General features: G+C 41.5%; 1 protein-coding gene across 2 annotated transcripts in view; it reads right to left on the bottom strand.

Moving 5' to 3' along the window:
- The window catches only part of cachd1 (cache domain containing 1), a 100,755-nt gene that overhangs the window by 9,034 nt on the left and 64,650 nt on the right, over positions 1 to 27,071 (bottom strand). Inside the window, exons 13-26 of one of the 2 annotated variants that reach the window (XM_033965202.2) lie at positions 26,355 to 26,523; positions 25,197 to 25,339; positions 21,653 to 21,834; positions 20,589 to 20,699; positions 19,806 to 19,928; positions 17,457 to 17,556; positions 17,230 to 17,346; positions 16,532 to 16,692; positions 14,363 to 14,449; positions 11,661 to 11,777; positions 11,108 to 11,259; positions 10,178 to 10,339; positions 7,262 to 7,339; positions 5,972 to 6,073 (exon numbers count right to left, since the gene is read on the bottom strand). In XM_033965202.2, coding sequence (XP_033821093.1) covers positions 5,972 to 6,073; positions 7,262 to 7,339; positions 10,178 to 10,339; positions 11,108 to 11,259; positions 11,661 to 11,777; positions 14,363 to 14,449; positions 16,532 to 16,692; positions 17,230 to 17,346; positions 17,457 to 17,556; positions 19,806 to 19,928; positions 20,589 to 20,699; positions 21,653 to 21,834; positions 25,197 to 25,339; positions 26,355 to 26,523 — 1,804 coding nt within the window. The remainder of the gene's footprint in view (positions 1 to 5,971; positions 6,074 to 7,261; positions 7,340 to 10,177; positions 10,340 to 11,107; positions 11,260 to 11,660; positions 11,778 to 14,362; positions 14,450 to 16,531; positions 16,693 to 17,229; positions 17,347 to 17,456; positions 17,557 to 19,805; positions 19,929 to 20,588; positions 20,700 to 21,652; positions 21,835 to 25,196; positions 25,340 to 26,354; positions 26,524 to 27,071) is intronic. The other variant, XM_055221024.1, reaches the window with a different exon arrangement.

Raw genomic sequence — 27,071 nt, 5'->3', positions numbered from 1 at the left:
GTCAGGAGAGCCAGAGTCAGGAGAGCCAGAGTCAGGAGAGCCAGAGTCAGGAGAGCCAGAGTCAGGAGAGCCAGAGTCAGGAGAGCCAGAGTCAGGAGAGCCACAGTCAGGAGAGCCACAGTCAGGAGAGCCAAAAGAGACAAAATGTAAAAGCCTACTTAATAAAAAACAAGTAGTAGTAGTAGTAGTAGTAGTAGTAGTAGTAGTAGTAGTAGTAGTAGTAGTAGTAGTAGTAGTAGTAGTAGTAGTAGTAGTAGTAGTAGTAGTAGTAGTAGTAGTAGTAGTAGTAGTAGTAGTAGTAGTAGTAGTAGTAGTAGTAGTAGTAGTAGTAGTAGTAGTAGTAGTGACAGCAGCTGTGGTATTAATAACAGTAGAAGTCATTTCATTTCAATCATCATAATCACTTCACAAACAAAGACCACAGTTTCATCATGGCTCATCCTCCTCTATATTTCCAGTCCCCCCCATCCCCCCCTCATCCTCCCCTCGTCCTCCCCTCGTCTTTCACTCACATTACTCCCTCTTTCATCACAGAACAGGTGATGAATTTAAACCCATCACTGTCCAAAAAAGTAGGTTGGCCATCGCTGTATCAGAAGAACAACACAACACAGTAACTGCACTTACACAACCTGCGGTTCAACTTAGGATCACTAGACCAGGACTAGACCAGGACTAGACCAGGACTAGACCAGGACTAGACCAGGACTAGACCAGAACTAGACCAGGACTAGACCAGGACTAGACCAGGACTAGACCAGGACTAGACCAGGACTAGACCAGGACTAGACCAGGACTAGACCAGAACTAGACCAGGACTAGACCAGGACTAGACCAGAACTAGACCAGGACTAGACCAGGACTAGACCAGGACTAGACCAGGACTAGACCAGGACTAGACCAGCACTAGACCAGGACTAGACCAGGACTAGACCAGCACTAGACCAGGACTAGACCAGGACTAGACCAGAACTAGACCAGGACTAGACCAGGACTAGACCATTAGCTACAGATGTTTCCAGGACTGACACTCATCAGAGCCAGAGCCGACTCCAGACTATGGTGCGTTCACACCAGTGCGTCAACATGTTGGACACCTCTAGTTTGACGCCTTTACATTTGAGGGCAGACGCCTCCGACGTGTGTCTTCGACGCTCTGGACGCCAGAGCCAGTCCGTTGTGGCCTGCGAGTGCCTTTGGATGTTTTGTTTTCCCTGTCTCTTTGTGAATGTTGCAGACCAGATTGAGAGAGTGACTTTAGTGGATTTATTACATAAACCCATCAACGGAGGCCATCAGCTCTACAGCGTGCCTGTGTCCGTGACTAGCCTTTAAGCTAGCCGGTGCGCTCAGCATAATTAAATTTATGCTAGTTTGTGGCTGATGTCTTTCTACTTGTTCCGGATAATGATGTCGATTTGTCACTGGAGCGTAGTCTCTGACTGGTTGACACTGCACGTCGAACGCCAAAAAGTTCAGCTTTTTCAACTTTTGGACGCATGAACAAAGTGTTCGATGCTTAAACACTCAAGACGCGCCACGTCAACGCCAGATTCGTGCTGCTCTGACGCTTGAAAATGCGCCGCAAAAAACGCAGGGCGGCCAAGACATGCGTCCACCATAAGCTTTGCATGTAAACTCGACACCCCAGTATGAACGCACCATTGACAGTGGGGCTCGTCCAGGACAGGGGAGGGGTCATCAGGGGTCAACACACATGTGCTATATAAGCACGATGTGATGTGGGGACAGGAATCACATTTGGCGATGTTGTGGTTTTAGGACTGATCTCCCTGAAGATGTTATGTTAAGCAAGCATTCCGGTGTCGCCTCTCCACAGATCTGACCTGAAACTTGGCCTCGTGAGGGTGCACTACCTGCTCGTTTCCATAGAGATAGAAACGTTAGCGCTGATTCATACCTGAAGTCTGCACCAAGGTCTGGACTTAAACTTAAAGTGTCCTGTTATTTTTGTTTGCTCCTCGGACTTCTGCTTTCACACTCCCTCCCTCAAATTGTCAGATGTTCCCTGGCGCCGGCTCTCCTGTTGTCATGACAACGGGAGCGCGCCTCATGAACGCGGAGCATAGAGGAGCTGCAAACTTTTTTTTTCATTGTTTTGAGAAGTAAACAGAAGTGAGACGAGGCTTAATGATGACTGACCCAAAGCGTGAGGTGGGTCAAAGAGTTATGTAATATTTCATTGGCTTAGCGCTGGCACCAAAAGGTCTGTGCAGCTCTCCACTGGGTCAAAGCAGCACAGTGACTGTAGTTTATAGTCTCTTATAAAGGCTCCTCCCTCTTCTCTCATTTAGGCTTCATCTTCCTCACGCTCATTCGTCTGTGTGATCTACCGCGGGTCACTTCCTGGATTTGCTCCAAAAGTCCAAACCTTCGCATTCACACAGGACCAGACCTCGGTCCAGACCAAAACACCAGCTGTTTGGTTTGGTCCAAAGACCAGGTGTGAATGCTCCTGTGGACTGGACCAAACAGCTGGTCTTTAGTCTGGAACAACACACGTTAGATCACACAGAGGAGCACGAGGAAGACGGAGTGTTAGGAGAAAAGAGATGAGCCTTTATAAATGATTATAAACTACAGTAAACTGGAGTATTGTCCCACTGACACACAGCTGCACAGGCCTCTGGGGTTCATCAAGTGTCAAATTAGCAAAGTTTGGCTTCAAACGAAATAACTGCAAACCAAAACACAACCTGCTACTAGTTTTAGTTAAACACTAGGCTTTTGACCTAAAATCTTGAAACGTACGTCCACAGTCAGTGAAGTTATTCTCCGAGTCTCCAGAGAAAATCCTCTGTAAGACACGAACCACAGACGTCTGCACACACAAACACCCAGACACATGAGCTCACTGTGACTGTGTCCTGTGTGTCTGAATCCTCTCTCTGCAGTCGCTAACATCCGGCGCTAGCTCCAGCACTAGCTCCTGACTACGAGCCTATACTCGTCTTCCACTTTGAGCCCACTCTCCTCTTCACGCCTCCAAACACATCTCTGTTCTTCACTTATGCAACAGGCCGAGCGCCGCACGAGGCCCGGCAGCACGAGTGTGGTCAGATGTAGGCGGGGTGTCAACGTGGGAGAAAATGGCCGAAATAGCATCATCTAGAAAAATATCTATTTATGATTTTTCCAACAAACATTGTGACTAGATTTGTGAATTTGTGGTTTTAATAAAAGGTTCAAAGTTCACATTTTAAACATGCCCAAGAGAACTGACAAAAAGACTGAAATCCGAACTGACAAACAAAAACAAGAATCTAATTTCAGAACATGTTTGTAGAGATCTAAACTACAGGGTCAGACGTTTATGCAGAATAAGACCCACAGACTTATAAAGAAGTGGACCAAGTGAGTGCGACGTCACCCACAGCGTTCAGCTCCAAATGAAGCTCATCGAGGTTAGAGCAGAAGGACCAATGTGGAGCCCAGTTCCATATTAAGAATTTTGACCAAAAGTATCATAGCAACCAAAGAGCCAATCTGGAGTGAGGCTGTTGAAGGTAACGCCCCTTCCCACCCACACTGCTGGTTTAGCAGAGACGCTTAGCAACACTGTCAATCAAACCTGTTTCTAACGCTAGCAGAAGTGACCTCGGGGAAAGAAGGCGTCTAATTTGTCTGTTATTAATGTTCATATCTTGATTTACAGGCACAATTGTGAAATAAAAACACCAGGTCATGTAGAGCAGGTTAATACGAACATTTAAGACCAAAATGACCAGTCTGACAGCAGCAGTTACAGAGAGAGAGTTACAGTTTTTACACAAAGAGAATTGGAGTCAGTCGTAGTGCGCCCATGATCACTTCCTGTTTGGGACGTGGCATCTAGCAGGTTAGCCATGTCCATTTACATAAACAGTCTCTGATAAGATCCCATAGAAATCATGGAGGGCATCTGACACACAGGGACATATCAGAACATGTTTGCACCACTCTAAAGTACAGGGGTTTTTTGTTTTGTTTTTTGTGGAGGAAACTTTGGTCCTTCAAAAACTGCAGCCATTTGTGCTCATTCAAACTGTGATTTTGGTTCCATTGTGTTAAATTCTGTCGTCTTTCTGCTGACTGATCCTGACGAGCAGTGAGATTAGATATGACCTTCAATAAAACCTTCAGTTTTATTTAAACACATTGAGGACTGACAAAGAGACTGAAATCTGAACTTCAAAATTTGCCACATTTCACAGTCTTTTCATCGGTGTCTTTGAACTTCTACAAATGGACCTGAACATGAGCCAGGAGCAGAACACGGCTCATAGTGAAATAAACAGAACAAGCAGCAGCTGTAACTCTGCCAGAAACTCAGAGCTTAGGGCGGATTTGATTCTCCGCTCGTTTTCAGCTTAAAAAAAAACTGAAATCGAACCCAAAACACAAACATCTCCGGGAGCCTTTAGCCAGAGCAGGCAGTAAACAGAGAGTAGCTCCGACACTGGTGCTGGGGGGCTGGTTTTACTTGTGTTTGAGAGGTCCATGCCGCGAGTAAAAGTACAAAAACCCAAAAACAGACTGTTGTAAGCTGCACTCTGCTTCCTACATAAACTGTCATACTTCAAACGGCCACTAGGGTCTCACCGTATGGAGTCGCACTCACATGTACACAAACTCATTATCTCTGCAGTGTTTAGTAAGAAGGTTTTGAGTGGCTTGTGCACTTACAAGGACAGACGACACAAAACTACGACCTTGGAAGAGTTTTTGAGTCTGGTTCGTGATGAAGTTTAGCCTGAATAAAATATACAGCAGCTGGAGAGCGGACTTACATCACAAACATTTATAGAGACGGAAGAAGACTTTGAAAATGTATTTACAGCATATGAGAATATATAAAAATAAAAGAAACTTAAAAAAAAACGATACTGGAAATTCAACCAAGACATTTACAGACAGAACTGCCAAAACATCACCCACACATAAACCAGAACCAAGAACCACCGATCTTATTTTTCATTTGACTGATTGTCAGTGACTGCTTTGTATTTGTAATATTTGTAGAAAACATTTTTAGATCTTACCCCTGGTTTAGAACAGAAGTGTCCAGACTTTAGCTCGTTACACTCGTCCTGGCTCTGATTCTCTTTGGCTGAAGATGTTACTGTGTTGTCTCTTTTTTATAACAGAATAAAACAGCATTCACTGTGTTTTATTAAAGAATTCATATCAGTAGCAGTGTGCTCCCATTTTAGATCCGAGTTCGTTCTAGACCTGGAGCAGACCAGACCTGGAGGAGACCTGGCTTGGACCTGGTTTACACCTGATTTAGACCTGGTTTAGATCAGTCCTGCTTTAGACCTGGTTTATTCCTGGTGGCACTCAGGGAAAAAAAAGATCTTCAGTGACATTTGGTGTGATTTGTGTGTGAACAGCATCTGTGTCATTTCTCTGAGTCATCTGCCTGATCTGCGTCAGTCATGCTAGCCGTTAGTTTGCCTTTAATTTTATGATTTGACTCCAAAAACAATTGTATGTTGTGTCAGTTAAACCTCTGTTCTCCTTCATTTAAGTGAAATCGAGTTTGTAAATAAAGTTTGATGAGGTTTATTTTGATAAAGTTCAAATCCCGTCTGTGACACAAACACATGAAACATGAACCTCAGATCAGAGCCTCCATGTTTATCTGCTCTTATCTGTTTGCCCTATGGGAGAGTTCACGCATTGTCCCGATGTAGACTTGGTTTTGGCTTGTTCTAGACCTGGTTCAGTCCTGGTTCGGTCCTGGTTCAGTCCTGGTTCAGTCCTGGTTCAGTCCTGGTTCAGTCCTGGTTCAGTCCTGGTTCAGTCCTGGTTCAGACTCTGTTTACTGGATCTTTTTCTAGTTAAATATGCTGCCAACACTGACACTGGGCTCACATTCACCTTCAGATAAACACATTTAATCATACAAACACACAGACTATTACATGTAATTTGCTGTAGTAACTGGCGTGTTTGTACAGAGTCTTACCGTGGTCGCTTTCTGTCCCCGAGCGGCCCCAGTACCTCCTCCGGCGCTCGGGCGTGTGCGTGTGCCTCTCGATGACCGCAGCAATGAATCTGGTGTTACTCACTAAACATTCAAAGACAAACATTCAGAATTCATCATGTGGTTTGAGAGTTTATGGGAACAGTTTAGGGACTACTTAAATTCAACTCAAGTTTATTTCTACAGCACATTTAAAACAACTTGAGCTGAACCAAAGAGCGTCACATAAAAGTCAACACAAAACACATGCACTGATACACAATACAGAGAGAACACTAACACCTGCATATCCTAAATACCAGGGAAAAGTTAAAGACAGAGGATCTGACAGGCAGAGGGCGCTGTTCCATAGTCTGGCCCCTGCCTCGGAAAAGGCTCTGTTACCTCTGGTCTTGAGCCTGGCTTTACAAAAATACTATTTACAAAGTACTAATAAATATTTTTTTTAATTACAAGTGTTCAACCATTAGTCAGTCCCTTTCCTTTAACACATTTATTTATTTATTTTTGTACAAACACTGTGATATTAATGTGCATTCACAAGTGTTTTATAAATACAAATGAATAAGTTATAGGACAGTCACTAACTAGCATACCGATTAGCACTTAGCATACGCTAAACTAAAGAGTTACCAAGATTATAATGACTTTTAAAGGGCCCATATTACACTATTCTCTGATCTGTTCTAATGTTTGCGGACGGACACACGAGAGGGACAAACTTTAGACACAACTTTAGACACAAGAAAAATATGTCTGGACTTAAAGGGGCCGCATGACTCCATCACAAACAGACCAGGAGCTGTGTTTTGTTTCATTCACACATGTTTAACACACAAACCCTACATATTTAGCCTGAGTTCTTCTTTCAAACTGAAAACACTCTGTTCCACCTTGTGATGTCATCATGTGGTAATACAGAAAGTGCCCCACTGTGTTTTTAAACTCCACACACCTTCACTAGAATCATTTGGATCATTTCAGCCCTGGAATTGCCAATCTCTCCTGAACTAAAGGTAAAAGGGGCTGTTAACTTGAAAACTACCACTTCATGACATCACAAGGTGGAACAGAGCATTTTGAGCTTTGGAGATGTGGACAGACTAATAATAAAATGTTACTCAAACATGTGTGAATGAAAAAAACAATAACTCCAGGTCTGTTTTGAGGAGAGAACAGCATTAGAACATGGATTAAAGCTCACAGGGGTCAGTTTTGTGAAAATACAGGACCTTTAAATTCAATGTAATAAAAAACAAGATGGCGGCTTACTGATGCCTCTGTCCTCGTGGCTGTCCTCGTCTCTCTCGTCGCGCTCGTTGTCAAGGTTGGACATTCTCACGGACATTTCTATGAGTCATTGTAAACAAATGTATAAAAGAATGGAAAAGATAAAACCCCCCGGGTGCTGCAGACAAACAAGAGGAACTTTTACTTTCACTGATGAAAAGTTGAGTTTTATGGATTTGAACAACAGCAGCACAATGAGACGAGTGTATTTCATGTTTTTTGTTGTTACTTGGTTTTATGGGATGGCACCTGTGGTAAATCTGCACTTTTACCTCAGTTAAATGACAGTTTGAGGAGAGACATTTGAGAAGTGATGTAAAGTACTGTACTGAAGTAAATAACAGATACCTCAAAATTCTACTTAAGTACATTTTACAGTGTGTATTTTTTACTTTTACTTGAGTACATTTGAGAGCAGTATCTGTACTTTCTACTCCACTACATTTTTGAACTGGCCTGAAAAGTAAAAAGTACTTTTCGTATGATTTGGAGGGGTTATTTTTTACCATGTCCGAGTTCAAGCATTTTACTCTATACCACTCCATTTACACTTTAACAAAACAAAAGTGTGAAATACTTTTACATTTTACTCAGAGCACAATTTGAAACAGTTACCGGTACTTAAATACTTTTACTTTAGTATTTTTTTTCGAATGATAGTTGAGGATGTTTTTACCTCTGTATGTGTACTTTTAACTATATTGACTACTTCATCGACCGGTTGTTGTTATGGGCATCGTGGCTGTTGTGGTTGTTGTGGCTTTTGTTTTTGTGGTGGTTGTTGTGGCTTTTGTTTTTGTGGTGGTTGTTATGGTGGTTGTTGTTATGGTTGTTTTTGTTGTTACTGTTGTGGTGGTTGCTGTGGTTGTTGTTGCGATTGTTGTAGTCATGGTTGTTCTGGTGGTGGTTGTTACAGTGGTTATTATTGTGGTCATTGTACTCATGGTTGTTGTTGTTGTAGTCATTGTTGCGGTACTCATGGTTGTTGTGGTGGTGTTGTGGTTGCTGTTGTGGCTGTTGCTGTTATGTCGTTGTGGTCATTGTGTCTGTTGTAGTTGTTGTTGCGGCTGTTGATTTTGTTGTTGCGGTCGTTGTTGTTGTCTGAAGCCTGCAGACTTACTCTTCTATCTATTCCACTTTATTTACCAAACTCTGAGAGCGACATGGCGTACAGTTTTAATGAGGCTATAATCTAGTTTGATGGTTTTGACAATAACACCGAGTAACTCCACAAATCACGCCGGAGCAGGTCTGATGTCGGTGCTTTAGCTCCGCCCGCTCCCCCTCACTGTTCATTAATCACATATTAAACTGGATTGGTTTTATTCATTACTTAAATCTTAAAAGTCATTGTTTACAGGCTGCAGAAGGGGCGGGGTTTATGACAGTTATTCGACATCAGGAAGAAGGGTCTACACCAGAACTGTCTGCACTCAAAATGTCATTTATTATCATGTCGCTACAGTTACAGGGAAAAGAACATAGTGAGGGTGTGACGTCACCCACAGCGTTCAGCTCTAAATTAAGTTCATCAAGGCTAGAGCAGTTACAGGGGCCAGTCTGGGGCAGGGTTCTATATTTGGAATCACAGCAACCAAAGAGCCAATAAGAGCGAGGCTTTTGAACTGCTGGTTTAGCGGGCCGTTAGCAAGATACACTAGACATTAAATATAGAAAAGAATATATTATTAAACTCATGTCACAATAACATGGTTTGCATTACTATGTTTAAGAGTTTGCTGAATATTTTATCAATTTTTATGATTTGACCATTTTGAAAAAATTGGCCCTGTGCTTCAGATGTGACGTGACATGTACTGGTAATTCTACAGCACAGTGTCTGTGTACACTGGGGGTGTGAATGTGTGTGTGAACGGGTGAGTGGTTCCTTGTTGTAAAGCGCTTTGAGTGCCTTGAAGGTAGAAAAGCGCTATAGAAATATGTGACCATTTACCAAAGTGTGTGTCTGTGTGTGTGAGTGGTTCCTTGATGTAAAGCTCTGTATAAAAATGTGTCTGTTTTGCTTTCCTTAATTTGACCATTTTATTAAAGTGGCTCAAGCTCATCAGATGGGACAGAAGTCAGTGTAAATATTATTGTAAACAAGAGCTAGAGTTTACCCAAATCACAGTTATATTATTATTTTGCCAGTAGAATGTTTAAACAGGTGTAAAATGTGTTTCTGTGTGTAAACTGTGTGGAGTATTGTCCTGATACAGAAGGATTCACGTTTAGAACTCTGCGTTATCTCTTCTGATTTAAATTTGTTTCCTTTTGACAGATGCAAAAATATTCACCACAGATACTGCCCCATTCTAACAAAATCATAATAATTATCCCACTGCCTGGCCAAAAAAAAAGGTCACACTCTGTAATATTTCGTTGTTCCGCCTTTATCTTTGATTACTGCACGCATTCACTGTGGCATTGTTTCGATTTCGCTTCTGTAATGTCACAAGATTTATTTCCATCCGGTGTTGCATTAATTTTTCATCAAGATCTTTGATGATGGTCGAGTCTGATCGCTGCACAAAGTCTTCTCCAGCACATCCCAAAGATCCTCAATGGGGTTAAGGTCTGGACTCTGTGGTGGACAATCCATGTGTGAAAATTATGTCTCATGCTCCTGAACCACTCTCACAATTTGAGCCCGATGAATCCTGGCATTGTCATCTTGGAATATGCCCGTGCCATCAGGGAAGAAAAAATCCATTGATGGAATAACCTGGTCATTCAGTATATTCAGGTGGCAGCTTCTTTGAGCACAGACTGATGCTGAACCTAGACCTGACCAACTGCACCAACCCCAGATCACAGCACTGCCTCATCCAGGTGGCGATTTTTTTTTTTTGGCCAGGTAGTGTTGTTCAGTTAGTTATAAGAACATGCCAGACTTACCCTGTGCTGCCAAAGGCGACATGTGCTGATGCGAGCGTCTGTGTATCTGATGTCTATAGGCGTAAACAGCCAGGACCAGAACCATGATGCATCCCATAATACCCCCCGCCACTGGCCCAACGGGGGCGCTCTTTATCATGTTCAGAGGGGCCACGTCTTCTTCTGCAGAGGGGGATGGAAACGGTTAGCTTAATTTCATAGTAAAAAAATACCAAAGTACTGTTCAATCAGACATGTTCTTCAAACTGTTCTGTTCAGATGTTTAACCATGTTCTAGTCGTTTCTTCTCATTGAGCCTCTGAAGTTGTATTTGGAGTGATTCATGTTTGAATAATCGTTAATCGACTATTTTCAAGATGCCATTTTGTCGATCTCCCCTCGTTTTCACCTGAACCAGTACACGGCCACTGGTTTTAGATGAATATTGTGATTTAAAATGTGTAAATTATAACAATGATCCACAGAGATGAGAACTATAGAAACACAAGCACAATAGATCTGAGCTAAATGATTTTTTAACTTCACATGATTAACTGGACCAATTTTTTTTATTTTTTTTTTTGTTTAACTGTTTAAATTGTTGTACTGTGTAACTTTTTTCACCTGCTCATTTCCGTGGAGATGTTATTGCTTTGCCTGGAATGTTCCACAGTATGGCATTAAACGTATCTATTCCTACCAACAAGAACACGTGACTCCACTACTGCTTACAGGTCAGGTTTGTGGAGAGGCGACCCTACTCCCTGTAAGAATCCATGTTTTCCTACAGTATTTTTGATCAATAAAACACCTGTTATTAAATAAATACAAGATGGACATGTTTAAAGCCATACTGTGGGACATTCTGATAGTTACAAAAAATATTACTTTCTAAAATCAGACTCTGGTGTAAAATACAGAGAAAACTGGCCTCGTAAACATGCCACTGACCTAACAGTCCCAGGTTGTCCACATAGGGGCTCTTGGCTCCGACAATGCCCCCGAAGCACTCCTTCTGCAGGGCACAGTACGGCTTGTCCAGGTGCGTCTTCCCATCACTGTCCACCATGCACCACTCACAGTCCAGCACTCCAAAACAGTCACTGCCCGACACATCAGAACAGAGTCAGACACTTAAATATACAAAGAAAAGAAGAGAAATCAGACAGAACTCTGGAGACAGAATGAAAAAACAAAACATTTAAAAGGTCCATATCACACTGTTCTCTTTGTACTAATGTTGTTTGCTATATCTGTAAGTCAATAATTCAGATATTTGTGTTTATATTTTAAAAAAAGTGTTCACCGTGTTTCTCAAGTTGTGTCGACCTGATCCCACTGAAAAACACAGCGAGGCTCATTTTCCCTGTTTAAAGGTTTAGCAAACCATAAACGTTTAGTTCTATTTCACAGTCAGAGCGCTGCATCATTTCGAGTTGGTGCCTGAGCGTAAACTGTGTGGTATTTAATGTTTATTTCTGTATTTATTTTCCAAGTTCTGTACCTGCTGGTGAACCTCTGGCTGCAGCGTGTGTTGATGCACTGAGGCAGAGTCTCGTGTAAACTCGGGTCAATCACATTCAGACTCAGAGGCTCCTGCAGCACTTCACAGCTCGGGTTCCTTCAGAAAAACACAACAGTGAAGTCAACAGAAAGTTTTTAAAATGTTTGTACAGCAGAGTTCATACGCAAAGTTATTCAAAGTGCTTTAAAGAATAAGAAACACACATTAAAATCACTATTAGAGCTGTCAAAAGTATCAAAAATCTGATCCTTTTTAGCATTGATTAGTGTAGATTAGTAGAGCGCAGAATGAGCCTCATGTGACTCTCTCATTTGGGTTGTCAGGTTCAATGCGAAGACCCAGTTGGTTTAAACCCAAAAGCACCGTTTTTGATTTAGAGATGGAAGGATCAATCACTTCACCGATATTTGGACTTTTTAGCGTATGGAGTATCGGCTTTAAATCTCCAGCTCAGATCGATATTTTGTTTTGGTCGATCTGCTGCTTAAAAAAAACACACACACAAAGGTTTATATGAACACTTTAGTGCGAAGAGACACCTGCACAAAATGATTGATTACAGCTCTCTTATAGGGCTGTGGTAAATTTGCATAACATAATTTGAGAGGAAAAAAAACCAAACAAAATAAGTCTAAAAATATCGGTAGAGCTTACAGATTGCTCTGGATCCTAAACAATCGGCATCGAAAAAACCCATATCGATCGATCTCTGCTGTGATCTGGATCCTCACTCCTTAAACCCCAGCTCCTGCAGCCAGTGCCAGTGCGGCCTCTGCAGCTCAGGGAGTGAAGTCTGAAGGTTTTGAACTCCACATGAGACACGATCTGTTCATAAACTGAGAAAATGTGTATGTTTCCTCTATCTGCAGGTTTAGGATCTGGCAACACGGGTTCAGTTGTGATTGCAGTACCTTTTTAAACCTGTAGGAGGTACAGGAGGCAAAGGAGGCAGAATTATGCCTTGTATGTGCTGTGCTTTTAGCATGTTCTAATTTTACTAATATGTCTACAGTATTATTCACTGACCTTTAATGTGCTTTGTCATGTGTGATGGACTGAATGTTTTCTGTGCCTATGTCTTTTTTTTGTCTTGCCATCAACCTGCCAATGGGACTATGGATGAAAATTATCCAGCATGGCTAACTCTGGCACTTTTACATGCTGTACTAACACATGTTGATTAATGTGCACTGTCCCATATTTAATAAATAAACATAAACATAATTAAAAGCTCTCGGTCTTATGCAGCTCAACAGAATCTTTTGGACCCTGGATTTAAACACTGTCGCATAAAACAACATAATAAAGATTTGTGTCGAGTCGAGTTTGTGCAGAGGGCGGCCATCTTTGCTGCCTGACAGGAAACACAGAGACTTAACAACACCACAATGATAATTACATGTCTCTGTGCTCGAAAGGAGGAACTGGCATTTGGAAAAAGTGAAGTGCTGTCAAAAGCAGATGATGGCTGATGAAAGGAGGTGGGGAAGACGACAGAGGAACAGCAGGAGAAGAACGAGCGCTGAAAACAATACAGACAAAAGAAGAGAGGGAGCGGACGTGAAGTGAAGGAGCGAACGTGACGGAGCCGAAGATCTAGCAACAAACATTTACAATTCAGAGAAAGAGACGCCAAAAATCAACACTTTTAAAAATATATTCACACTTTTTATAAACTTTTCAAAGTGAAATCTTTCAGACATCGAGGAATCGAGGAAACTTCTCAGTGCGATGATTTTCAGCTGAACGTGTGAGGACAGTTTTATTATTTATACACTGCAGAGACGAGCAGAAGAATACTGTACTCAAGTAATATTATTGTGAAGCATCGGTACTTTACTTAAGTACATGTCTAAAGTACTGGTTCAAGAAATTACTCGAGCAAAAGTAAAAAAGTATTTGGGGATACTACTACTCGAGTAAAGAGTAACTGTCTGGACATAACATTGATTGATGTTATTGGTACGGCAAAACATTAAATACTGAAAATAAACAGGTGTATGATATGTTTACTCATTAACTGAAGGTGAGTGGTTCTGTGATGTAAAACACTTTGAGTAGTGTCAGTATAAAAATATGACTGTTTACCACGTGAGTACTGTGACCAAACCATTGAGTAAGAGTACTGTTACTTCAATACAACTACTGCAGAAAGTGTGGTTCAAGAGATAACACAAGTAAAAGTAGAAATGTGGGTGGTATTTTATGGAAACTACTCTTCAGGTGAGTGTAATCTGGTACGTTCAAAGAATAAACACCAAAAATATAAAAACTGAATGTGATCGGAAGGAGCAGCATATTAAGAACATGTAATATATGATCAATAATATGACCAAATATGCCTTTGTCCGAAAATACTCCAGAAAACACTTACTCGAATGAATGTACCTCCACACAGCCAGAAAGGACATGGTGTTTTTACTCTCCATAAACACAGAAACTATTCTAAAACAATAACATTTAAATTCTAATGTGCAAAATCAGCTGAGTTCTGTTTCATTCATCACTGACATTGACATTTTCAAAACATATTTTAAAAGCATTTCTCTGAACTGTGGTGAACTTGTCAAAGTGGTTTGAGAGAAAGAGGCCGCAGGATTTATGAATGTGCGATGCGAATATCTGAACAGAAGCGACAAAAACATTTTAAAGACAAAGTAGATGGCAGCTGCACGTCTCACCTGTTCTCAGCACTGGTGAGGTTGCCTGTACATTCATTGACCTCCAGGGGGCACTCACAGGGACACTCACACTCATTCTGCTCCATTCTGAAAAAAAAAAAAAAAAAAAAAAACATGATCAAAAACACCAAAAACCTCTTCATAATCTGATTTGTGGAGTTATCAGATTATCCAAATGTCGTGTAAACAGTGGGTGTGGTCACAAGATCATTAAAATCTGCTTTAAACTCTGATTTATAGAACTTAAAAATGACTTAAAGAACAAACTGCACAATTTGATGGGAGTGATCAAAGGGACCAGATCAGAAAGACTTATTTGAATTAAATTCTTTTTTTAATCATTATTTAATTTAATTTATATTACTTTATTTATGTATATATATGTTTTTTTGGGTTTTTTTTTTTTTTATTGAATGTATTTATTTTTTTATTTTATATGATTATTATTATGATGAACTGATCTTCAGGAGTAGGACTGCACCTCATCCTCCTCCTGCTCGTCTCCAGTGACCCACAGCTCACCTCAGCCACACCTCTAATTACCCAGAAGCCCTTTTATACAGGTCCCTCCCTCCTCGTGTCTCTCGTTCATGTTTCAGCCTGAAGCCCTCTCCATCTACAGAGAGGACGGAGGGAGGCCATCCTGAGTCTCCACATCGGCTCACATCATCAGAAATATCTTTATCATAAACCCATAAATAGAGGTTTACGTCTCATTTTACTAATATTTTAGCTTTAAACTGTAAAATGGTCAGATTCTTCGTGCATCTGACCGCACACAGGTACAGTCTGACGTCTGACTGTTCACACCTCTGCAGGTTTTAGCGAGGAAAATGAAGGTGGCAAAAACACAAATGAAAGATTGATGCAGTTATTTTAAAATTCATTAGATTTTGTTTTCCAAATACAACAGTTTTTCTGAAATCCACTGATTCAAAAGTCTCCATCTGTTTGAGGACAATGAGTTTTGTTTTGTAAAAAAAAACTGAATAATTGTCTGTTTATTCTTTTTATAAGATTTTTCCTGGCCGTGTAAATGACCATTATTATCACATTGAAGGAGCAGATGGTCACAAGAGCTTCAGTTGAGTGTGGTCAGATAGTGGTCAGATGTCTGAATATGGAGGTGGGGAGCTGCAGATTAAAAGTTACTTAAAGTGTAGAGACAAAGGCAGGTGATCAGATATATTAATTACATGTGTTCTGTTGTATCAAAGGTTATAAACGTTTTTAACCACGCTGCATTTTTGTATTTCATCCCATTGATTAAAGAGGCGCCTTTTGAATGAACCTAAAACATGTCTCCTCCTCCAGAGAAGGCACAGTGTCATGGTTTTATGAGGCTGTGTTACAGATGCCGTGTGTCAAACTAAGATACAGGACATGACTGAACTAAAGCCAAAGATACAGATGAGACTGAGCCATCGATGAGGATCTGCTGCAGTGAAGATGGAAAGAAACACAGTCCCCTCCTGATGCGCTTCATGAGACTGATGGAGCTCATATAGAGGTGTATTAAATGAGGTCAAACACTTTGTAAACCTCTGAGTCCAACAGAACAAGTTTGAGTAAGATCTGATCAATGTCTTTGTGATACACATGTTTAAACTGTAAAGACACTTCATGGACTCTGGAGCTCAAAATTTATCACGTGTACAATTTCTTTGCAAAAGTGTGCAGATTTTAGCCATTTGTTTATGTTAAATGATTAGATCTGAGTTTTAGAGTTAGAATACATAACTTCTGGTACTGGTTCATTCTGCTGTTGTTGCATCTTTTAATGAGTCTAATTGAATGAGTCTATATCAATGGGATTCTCCTGGTCTGTGTCAGTGGCATAAAGTCTGACACACAGGGAGGGCATGTGACATAGGGGCATTTCAGAACATGTTTGTACAGGTCTAAACTACAGGGCTGCAGATATTTTGTTGTTTGAGGAGGAAATTATAGAACTTAAAAAACTGGCTTTTGTGAGCCTCGACTCAAACTGTTCTCGTTTACACTGTGATTCTTCCAACAGCTCTACTGACCAGTGTGTGTGAAAGGCACTGACCAGTGTGTGTGTGTGAAAGGCACTGACCAGTGTGTGAAACACACTGACCAGTGTGTGTGAAAGGCACTGACCAGTGTGTGTGTGAAACACACTGACCAGTGTAAAAAGGCACTGACCTGTGGCAGTTGAGGCAGAGGCGGTCCACGGTGCTGCAGGCACAGAAGGCCAGAGAGTCGCAGGTTTCGTTGACGATTCCGGCGAAAGCGTTGGTCCCTGGGATCCTCGTGAGGCGATACTTGGAGCAGTGACTCCCATGGACCAGGTTGGTGAGGTCCCCCTGAAACAAGAAAACAAACTGTCAGAACATCAAGAGCCACCATTTTGTTCTATGTAAAGACCAGATTAAAGCTTCACTGTGGAACTGTGCATGGGCTGCCACCTGCTGGTCACCATAAAACTGTTACTGCTTTGCTTAGAATGCTCCACAGTATGGCATTAAACGCATCTACATGGAGACAGAGACACTGCCACCACGAGCTGACAAGGTCACAAAAGTTACATAGTGCAGCTTTAAAAAGGGACAATATTGTGAACCTCCACATCAACCACTCAGCTCAAAAGAAAACTAAGAATAAACAAATATATTTATCGGTTATTATTTTACATATTATATGTATTTACATAATAATATTCAAATCCTTATTAATTATGTAATATAATAATTGGCTTCTTTGTGTACATTTTATTTAATTCAATAAAGACTTAAGGCTCAGGGACATTCCACACTGTCCATTCAGTATTTGACTTACAGAGTTGTAACACTCCAGCTCACCACATGATGGCAGCACACACTTGAACATGAGGATGAACTCACCACGATGCTCGTGTTGAACTTGTAGAAACGCTGCACTGTGCGGTCACTGAAACTGTTGCACAGATTTTTCTTCACAAAGTTTGGATGGTTGAGAATGTCATTAGCGACGAGCGGCTCCTGCAAACACAAGAAAACACAAGAAAACACAAACATGAAACCTCCAGGAACACAAGATTATATGAATTATGATTAAAATATATGAAAAAGTATTTATGTTTGTTATTTACCTTGTGTGTGATGTGCTGCTGTTCGGCTGGAGCGTGGCCTTTGGGATCGATGAGAGTTGGATGTGCCACAAGATAACCTGTGTCCTCCATTATAAAACACCTTCAGAACAAAGAGACGCCATTTTAACTTAAATAAACGACTTTAGACGATTATCAAAAGAACACAAACAAAGAGACACCATTTTAATTTACATAAATGACTTCAGATGATTATCAAAAGTTGACCTGTGCAATTAATCACATTTTAATCAGTTTGTTCATTTCAGTTCATCCATGTTCAGCTCAGATCTGTGTAAATGAGCAGACGCCTGTGGTTTGGAGCAGACTTCAGTTTGTAAAGTGTTTTTCTCTGATCTGAAGGTTGGCGGTTCAAATCCCAGTGAAAATATAAACATCACTGTTTGAGCGGTCAGATTCATGGACACACATGTTGATGGAGCGATTTGAGTTCCCACAGATGAATGCTGTTGTGTCCTTTGGCAAGACACTCAACCCCCCTCGCCTCAGTGTCTGTGTACTCTGTGTGAATGTGTGTGTGAATGTGTGTGTATGTGTGTGTGAATGTGTGTGTGAGTGGTTCCTCCATGTAAAGCGCTTTGAGTTGACTATTTTTTCTTAGTTTTTAATGAGAAACTGGATTGATTTGTGACATATTCTATATTATATTGTCCTGGTCCTGTTCAAAGGTTTAAAACGTGTTTCACTTAAGGCTCTGAGCCAAGAACTGCCCCTCAGCCCCACTCCCCTTTAAGATAATCCTGTTTTTTATGCCCCCTGAACACTGACAGAGAGAAAAGAGGAAGGAGAGAGAAGGAAGGAGGAGGAGAGGAGGGAGGAGGGAGAGGTGGGGAGGACTCGGAGAGAAGGGAGAAGGGGAGAGAGAAGAGGGGGAGGAGGAGGAGGACTGGGATAGGAGGGGAAGGAGGGGAGAGAGAAGAGGGGGAGGAGGAATGGAGGACAAAACTGGAGAGTGTTTAAAGCAAAAACAAGGCCACATCAGCAGCTGAACACCGTGGTAATCAGATTATCTCGTATTCTACTTTCCCTCCATTTTCTTCCTCAGTTTGAGATTCACTTTGGAAAGAAACAGAACAGATTCAAAACAGCTCAGAGCAACAGACACAGACTCTAGGCCTATTTCACGATTTCACCATATCCACTCAGCGCTCAGGTTATGAAGATGGAACTATGTTTTTGGGTCATTATCATGTATTTTCTTTGCTCTACTGGGACATTTGGTGTTATTTGTGTCTATATCAGATTCAAGCTGTAAATGTTTGAATGAATAACTTGTCTGACTCATTACAAACTCAAACTATCCACTAAAGTGTTTCATTCTGCTGTTTATTTTTGCAGCTCATGATCTGAACAATATTTATAATAGTTTTTGTGGTTTAAATCTGCTCTTTTGTTTTGTGTCAGTAGCAGGAATGAGTTTCAATATTATCGTTTATTATTATTTACCACAGCATGTACTTTGACTACACACGTGGTTTACTTTTGCATTTAAAGAGCCAGAACTTCAGTCAAAATATACATCAGGTTTGTGAACTTTAGTTTCGTTTACTGGTGTTTTTAACATGAGCAAACACTTGTTGCAAAAGCTCATTTCCATCTGCAGTTGCTGGGCAGGTTACAAGCAATTAAAGTACATTTAAGTATCCAGTTGTTTACAATAAAACCTGCATTTTCCCATTTAAAAATATTACTCACATATATATCAAAAATTATTGTTATTAAAGTTAAAGTTAGACTTTAAAGTTGCCGTGTACAGTTTTGTTTCATGTTTTTGTAAATTTATGGAGAATTGTCGTGTGGGGCATGGGTGACGTAGGCTTGTGGGTGGAGCCTTGTACAGTTAACAGTGAGGGATAAAGGGGTCTGTTGTCCTGGACCTCAGGGGCCCAGAATTGAACCCTCTTCCTGTTAATTTGTGTTAGAGGGGGGCCCATGTGAACCTCTTGCTCCGGGCCTCCAAATTTCCTCTCGACAGCCCTGCTCATCCAAAATGTTCTTTAGATTGTAGTTTCTTTTTTCCAGTTGTTTAAACATGGAACTTATTCATAACATTAAAATTATCTTTATTCATATCCAGAATTTTTAAATCATCAGCGACTTTTATCATTGTGATATTCTCGTTAATTACATTTATTTTTGCCATTTAATCCCAACACACAATTTCACCATTGTTCCATGTGACTGTGAGGAGGGTTTGAACAGGACACAGGAAAGATCACTAAATTACTCAAACATGCAGGGACGGCAGCTGAAGGTAATAGTATTAGAACGGTACAAAGATTTAGCATAATACCCCCCCTTTAAGTCAATAAGTGATGACATAACTCTCACCTGATCTTGTTGCCTTTGTCCTGGTTGCAGACGGGCAGCAGGTCCAGTAGGACTTTATAAAAGTAACGCAGAGTGAAGTCGATGCCCATCACTGCCACAGCGTAACCCGGGGCCATCTGAGAACTGGGACAAAAAGGATGGAACGCAGAGAGAATGAACTAAGACTTTATAAAAATACAATGTCACAGACCTGCTACTGCTCACAAAAATGCCACCACTGTCCAAAAACATTTTACCATTGCTGAAACACATAGTACCACTGCTCAAAAACATGCTACCACTGACTAGAAACAAGGCTAAGGCTGTGAAATGAATCAAATGTTTAATGAGGTTAAGACATATAATTTTAATCATCTTTCATCAACTTCAGTCGTTTAATCAGTAAAAACATGAGGTTTGGATCAGAGTTCCGACTTTTATTGAGTTAAATGCAAATGATTAAAGTTTGCATTTCTTCATAATTTGTACTATTTATAGTATAGTTTAGTTTTACTGTAACATGTTTTACAAATTATATTCAGTAAAGACATTTAAAAGTTTAATGTAAATGATCATCATTATCGTCTGATGTAATTCAGCCAGTGGAACGAGATCTTTGTCCCTATGTCAAAAGTGTTTATATTTGTGTGTGCTCTTATGTTGAGTAAAGTGGTGTATATTCTCCAAACACACTGCAGGTCAGAGGTCAGAGGTGAGTCCTACTTGTTGTGTCTGAGCATTTTTGCGTTAATCGCTTTACTTAAAAAACATGAATCAAAAACACATGTCTATCTCAGGACTCACCTGGAGGCGTGGATCGTGTGGCTGATGGTGACGACGTAACCGGCTCCACCCACATCCAGGTATGGGCCCGTGAAGGTGATAAGGCCCGGATTAGAAACGGCATGCTGGTACCTACAAGACACAACACAGAGGTTTAGCAGATAAACAGAGAAAACAGAGATGAAGAGGAAGAAACAGATGAAACAGAGGGAAGAGGGAGGAGCAGAGAGATGAAGAGAAGAAAACTGAAAAACTGCAAGACACAGCACACAGAGGTTTAGCAGAGATGATTAGAGGATTAGAGAGATGAAGAAAACAAGACATTTCAGCTCTTTAATGTGGCACTAGTATGGAGTAGTACAAGTACTATTGAGACAGTAGTACTGTAAAGTACAAACCAGGACTGCACAGCATCTGTTTTTATGAGCTGGACTCTGTACTTTTCCAGATGCATCACAAGTCTGAGCTTCATTCACTCACAGTGAGGCACAGATATCTCTACCCACAGCTGCCCTGGGGCAGACTGACACAAGCGAGGCCAATCTGTGCCATCAGCCCCTCTGACCACCACCAACACTGAACACCACACTCACAGTAAGGTAAGTGAAGTGTCTTGCTTAAGGACACAACAACAGTGTGCACTAAATCATGACTACAGCCTCTACTGCCCCGCTGTGGCACTTTCTTCTAAACTTTTTCCCACAAACTGAATTGAACTGATGTAAAAGTGAAATATTCAGCCCAGGTACGAGCCGCAAACTGAAGATGAGAAAAACATGAAAACCATGTGAACTTTAAACAGCCTCTGAACTGAGCCACACTGCCCCCTCATCCTCCGTCTACCCCTCTCTACTGTCTGTCCCACTCTCTATGCCCCTCTTCTCCAACTCTCTCATTCTCTCTCACCCTCTTCTCCCTTTCTTCTCTTTCCCTCCCTCCTCCCCCTTCTACTTCACTATCTCCTCTCTCTCTCTCTCTTCCCTCTCCCCCTTCTCTACAATTTCTCGCCCCCTCTCTCTCCCCTTCTCTCCCCTCTCTCTCCTCTCCCTCTTCCTCCCCTTCCCTCTGTCCGAGTCCAGTCTCACCATTGTCTTCGTGTGGGGTCGAAGGCTTTGTCCATGAGGGATCCTGGGTAAATGCGGAGCACCCCGCTGGGCGTTGCTATGTAACGACGCACAATGTAACAGTTGAGGCTGCTCATTTCCATCAGGGTCATCCACTCGTCCGTCACATGACTGGTCGCCATCACCTCGTTCCTGACAGAGGACTGCGGACGGACACATGAGAGGGACAAACTTTAGACACAACTTTAGACATGAGAAAAATGTTTGGACTTATAGGGGCCACATGACTCCATCACAAACAGACCTGGAGTTGTGTTTTATTTCATTCACACATGTTTAACACACAAACCACAAAATGAAAACACTCTGTTCTACCTTGTGATGTCATCATGTGGTAATACAGAAAGTGTTTTAAATTCCATACACCTTCACTAGAATTATTTCAGTCCTGGAGTTGCCAATCTCTACTGAACTAAAGGTAAAAGGAGCTGTTAACTTGAAAAATACCACTTCATGACATCACAAGGTGGAACAGAGCATTTTGAGCTTTGGAGATGTAGACAGACTAATAATAAAGTGTTACTCAGACAAGTCCAGGTGTGTTTTTGAAGAGGTAAAAACACTATAACAGGACCTGTAAAGAGCTGAGATCCTGAAGTTACTGCAGTCGACTCAAGACACAGACCACACAGTTTAAACTTTATAAACTTTTAAACACATAATTATTATCATTGTCGACTTATTCATTTTTTAAAACCCAGGTCAAATCTAAAAACACAAACATTATAATAACCACAGCCTCAGCTGTAACGTCAACTCACTATACGCACGTTTTGTATGGATTAATATTTTCAGTTTGAACACAGTATGAACTCATTATGTACTTTTAATTCAAGATGTGCTCAGACCACAGACTGTAAAGAAGTGACTGAGTGTGACGTCACCACAGCGTTCAGCTCCAAATGAAGCTCATTGAGGCTAGAAGTTATAGAGGCCAATTTGGAGCCAATTGTTGAAGGTAATGCCCCTTTCAGCACCGCCGGTTAAACAGGGAGCAGGCGATTAGCAACACTGTCAAACCTGTTGCTAACGCAAGCGGGAGTGACCTCTGGGAAAGGCGGCGCCTGATTTGTTTGTTATTAATGTTCATATCTTGATTTACAGACACAATAGTGAAATAAAAAAACAGGATCATGTAGAGTGGGTTAATACAAACATTTAAGACCAAAATGACGAGTCTGACAGCAGCAATTGCAGAGAGAGAGGACACAGTTTTTACACAGAAAGTGAATTTGAGCCAGAGTCGATGGAGGCGGAAGTGCACCCATAATCACTTCATGTTTGGAACGTGGCGGCTAGCACGTTAGCTATGTCTGTTTATTTTTCCTACTTTCTACATTTTCTAAGCACACAGAAGACATCAAATGCATAAACATAGAATGAGAGGGTGTGTCCAAACTTTGCCTGAGGAAAGAGGGAGAAGAGAGGGAGAAGAGAGGGAGGGCACACACCAAAATATCAAACCTCCTAAACCAAAACTTAGGAATGCCTGGAACTTTAAAAAAAAAAAAAAAAAAAAAAAAAAATATCACATCTTGGTGCCATTTTCAGAGCAGCTCCTTTGAAAGGATCTGATGGAGACAGCCCTGGGAACGAGTGCCGGGACACGGGTCTGTAGTTCAACTCTAACCTCCTGTGCCCCCCGGGGAACTGGAATGTACACACACTGCCAGCTCCTCTCCACGGGCCATCCCATTCTTAAGAGACTGGGTTTAGCCAGAGAGTCATTAGTTTTGATGAGAGCAGCCAAAACGTCCGGCAGCTGGATACGTGATCAGGACCCGCCTGCATTTGAACCGCCTGCATTTTAAAGCAGCGTCTCAGACACTTCACAAGGAAACTGCCAAAAATGAAGATCTTTTATCTCATTTATCCATTGTAACCGAGGCAACCATGATGTTCAGACGATAATACGGCAATCTGTCAAAGTAATGTCCAAAATGTGCTTAGAAATGTATGAACGTGTGTGTGAATAGTGCTTTGAAGGACTATTTACCATCACACAACGCAAGAATTAAAGGAGTGTGGAGTGTCTGCTACCCATCTGTCTCCATGGAGATGTTCTTTTCCCAAAATGTTGCACAATACGACATTTATTCTAATCACAGGTGTTTTTATTGTTCAAAAATACCTTTACCTTTAAACACATGAATTGTTACTGTGGGGGGTCACCTCTCCACAGATCTGACCTGTGACTTGGCCTTGATTTGTTATTACGCTGCTTGGAAATTTCCACAGTGTGGCATTACACATCTCCATGGAGACAGGCAGGCGACTGACCTTCCACCAGAAAAGTTACAGAGTGTCTCTTTACCATCCCTGCACCATCACTTTATACTTTAGTGTCAAACATCTGAGCCATTTATTTATTCATTAATTTATTTTAATTTAGTATACTTTTGTGTGACAAATGTGACTGAGAGACCAATTTATTTATTAGTTTTTATTATTTCTCCTAGTCTTAAATTATTTTAGTTCTTATTAGAGACAGTATAGTCCAAAAAACAACTATTTGTCTGGATTAAACAGTGATGTAGGTGTTACTACTGCACCTCCTGCTCCTCTGTTACTGTGTTAATACTTCACTTTTAAATCATTTTGTCTGTGGATGCTCAAAGTTTTATTTATTTCTGTTTGAGGTCGTTTTCACACATAGCAACACTGTCAATCAAACCTGTTGCTAACACTAGCAGGAGCGACCTCAGGGAAAGAAGGCGTCTGATTTGTCTGTTAGTAATGTTCATATCTTGATGTACAGACACAAGGATCATGTAGAGCGGGTTAATATGAACACTTAAGACCAAAATTAAGAGTCTGAACACATTTGTCTGATAAGGACATTTGGATCAACTTAATATCAGCCAGTCTCCTCCTGACACTGTCTGTTTTAAAACCTTTTTCTCCTCCTCCACCACCTCCTCGTACAGTTCCCACGGTGTGTTTAGCCACAGGCAAAAGTCCTTCGTGTACAGGGGAAGTGTGTGTGTGTGTACAGGTGAATTGGGTGTGTTTGTGTGCATTTTCTTGGGGCTCTGTCTCTTGAAGCTCGTTGTCATAGAGATAAGTTCTCTGATCAGCTGATGGACTCTCACATGGCTCACGGTGTTTGTTGTGAACAAGACCGACCCAAAAGTAAAGTAAACAGAACTAAACCAATAGCCACCGGGGGGCGATCCACACACACTAATGTGTGAAAACGACCTTAGTTGAAGTTGTTTACCTGTTGCTACGTTGATGCTTGCAGCGTAGTGATAATGAACAGTGATTAAATGTTATCAGATCTACCTGTGTGGTTATACAGAGATACTGCTCTAAGTTAGCCTAGCCTCAGACTCTCACAGACAGTGGTGCATGTTGTGATTCACGTTTCCTCTTTTCCTCTCCGCTGTTCCATATCAAACAGTGTAACCGGATATGTTTTTGTCAGGTAAATATCTTTTAACCTTAATTACTCTTTCCTCAGGCTGTTGTCGTTAACTGTGTTGGGGTTGCCAGGTTTGCGTACCTTGAGGCCGGGGTTGGCGATGAGCCGTGTGTTGTCGCTCAGGTAGGCCGTGTAGTGCTCTACCATCCTCTTAGTCTCGGGTTGGCTCAGGTGCTCATACGGAGACGAGAAGCTGCCCGCCGCCAACATCACAGTGGGTGACTCTGAGGAGGCGACAGAGACGGGGGAGAAGAGCCTCAGGTTATGAAATAATTAGGTCACATTTATTATTCTGTCTGACTGCACAGTTTAGGATAATAAAATCTAACAGTGATTTTATGACAAGTTTTGGGATTAGATCTGTTCAAATGACACATTATAACCACAGACTTTGTAAAGAAGTGACTAAGTGAGTGCGATGTCACCCACAGCGTTCAGCTCCAAATGAAGCTCTTCGAGGCTAGAGCAGTTATAAGGACGATTTGGAGCAGAGTTCAATACTTGGAATTCTGCGCACAAGTATCATAGCAACCAAAGAGCCAATCTGGAGCGAGGCTGTCCATGGTAACGCTCCTTCCTGCCAGCACCACTGGTTTATCAGGGTGCGGGCGCTTAGCAACACTGTCAATCAAATCTGTTGCTAATGCTAGTGGGAGCGACCTCGGGGATTTTCACACACAATAGTGAAATAAAAACCCCAGGATCACATAAAGCGGGCTGATACGAACATTTAAAACCAAAATGACGAGTCTGACAGCAGCAGTTACAGAGAGAGGGACAAAGTTTTTACACAGAAAGTGAATTGGAGCCAGATAGAGCCGGAAGTGCGCCCATAATCAATTCCTGTTTGGAAAGCGGCGGCTAGCAGATTAGGTATGTCTATTTATATAAACAGTCTATGATTGTAAACAACTCAAGAAACATTCACATTTGACAACTGACAAGACTCTCGTGACTTCCAGAACAGGTTTGTAGAGCTCAAACTACACCCACAAGATTCAACAATTCAAAAACAATTTCATGTAATTTGAACGAACTTATCATTTTCACAGTTTCACTCTCATTAAAGCTCATCAATACTGAAGAAAATACACACAGGCAAAGTGTTAGAGATGTGAGACGTAAACTACTCCAGTTTTCAATCCATTTTAAGCCTTGTGCCTCGTTGAGATGTGCGTTTCAAGGACCCGCAGAATAAACTAAACTACTGATATAAACAGTGTGAGTCTCGTTTCTCACCGACGGTGGCGAGCTGCTTGAAGTGGAGGCAGGAGCTGGGCTGTCCGAGGAGGTCCAGACGATGGTACAGCAGTTTGGAGCTCGGGGCAGTGTTTAAGTTCTTGAGCTGTTTCACTGGGATCTCAGGCTGGACGTACACGATACAGAGGATGAACGAAGTGTCCTGCACCTGAGGCAAACACAGCACACGCTCAGCCAAAAGGCACAAGGGCAGATGGGAAAATACATCATCAAACACTTCTGCTCACCTGCTGCTCTAGAGTTACAACACACTGTTAATAATCGGTTTAAAATGGGTCACTAATCAGGTGGTAACAGTGGTGAAGGTTCATCAGCCAAATTACAGTAGAAGTAGTAGTTGTTGTAGTAGTAGTAGTAGTAGTAGTAGTAGTAGTAGTAGTAGTAGTAGTAGTAGTAGTAGTAGTAGTAGTAGTAGTAGTAGTAGTAGTAGTAGTAGTAGTAGTAGTAGTAGTAGTAGTAATGCCTTAGTTTTATAGAGCACTTTTCCAGTCTTCTGCACCATCGTCCCTTCCGATCATCACCAAAACTCTCACACCACTTTCATTCTAGGCAATGTGGGTGAAGTGTCTTGCCTAAGGACACAACAACATTTTTTGCCACTGGCGCCCCCCTGTGGCACCTGAAATTCCCAGCTTAGCTTTTGAGATATGTCGAGATCAGGCTTAGATAAGAAGGTTTGGCTTTTGTCAACAAAGT

This window comes from Periophthalmus magnuspinnatus, chromosome 4 (assembly GCF_009829125.3).
Source record: "Periophthalmus magnuspinnatus isolate fPerMag1 chromosome 4, fPerMag1.2.pri, whole genome shotgun sequence".
In the NCBI taxonomy this organism is placed as follows: Eukaryota; Metazoa; Chordata; class Actinopteri; order Gobiiformes; family Gobiidae; genus Periophthalmus; species Periophthalmus magnuspinnatus.
The sequence above is the reverse complement of the archived record's forward strand: the minus strand, read 5'-3'. Positions and strand labels throughout refer to the sequence as shown.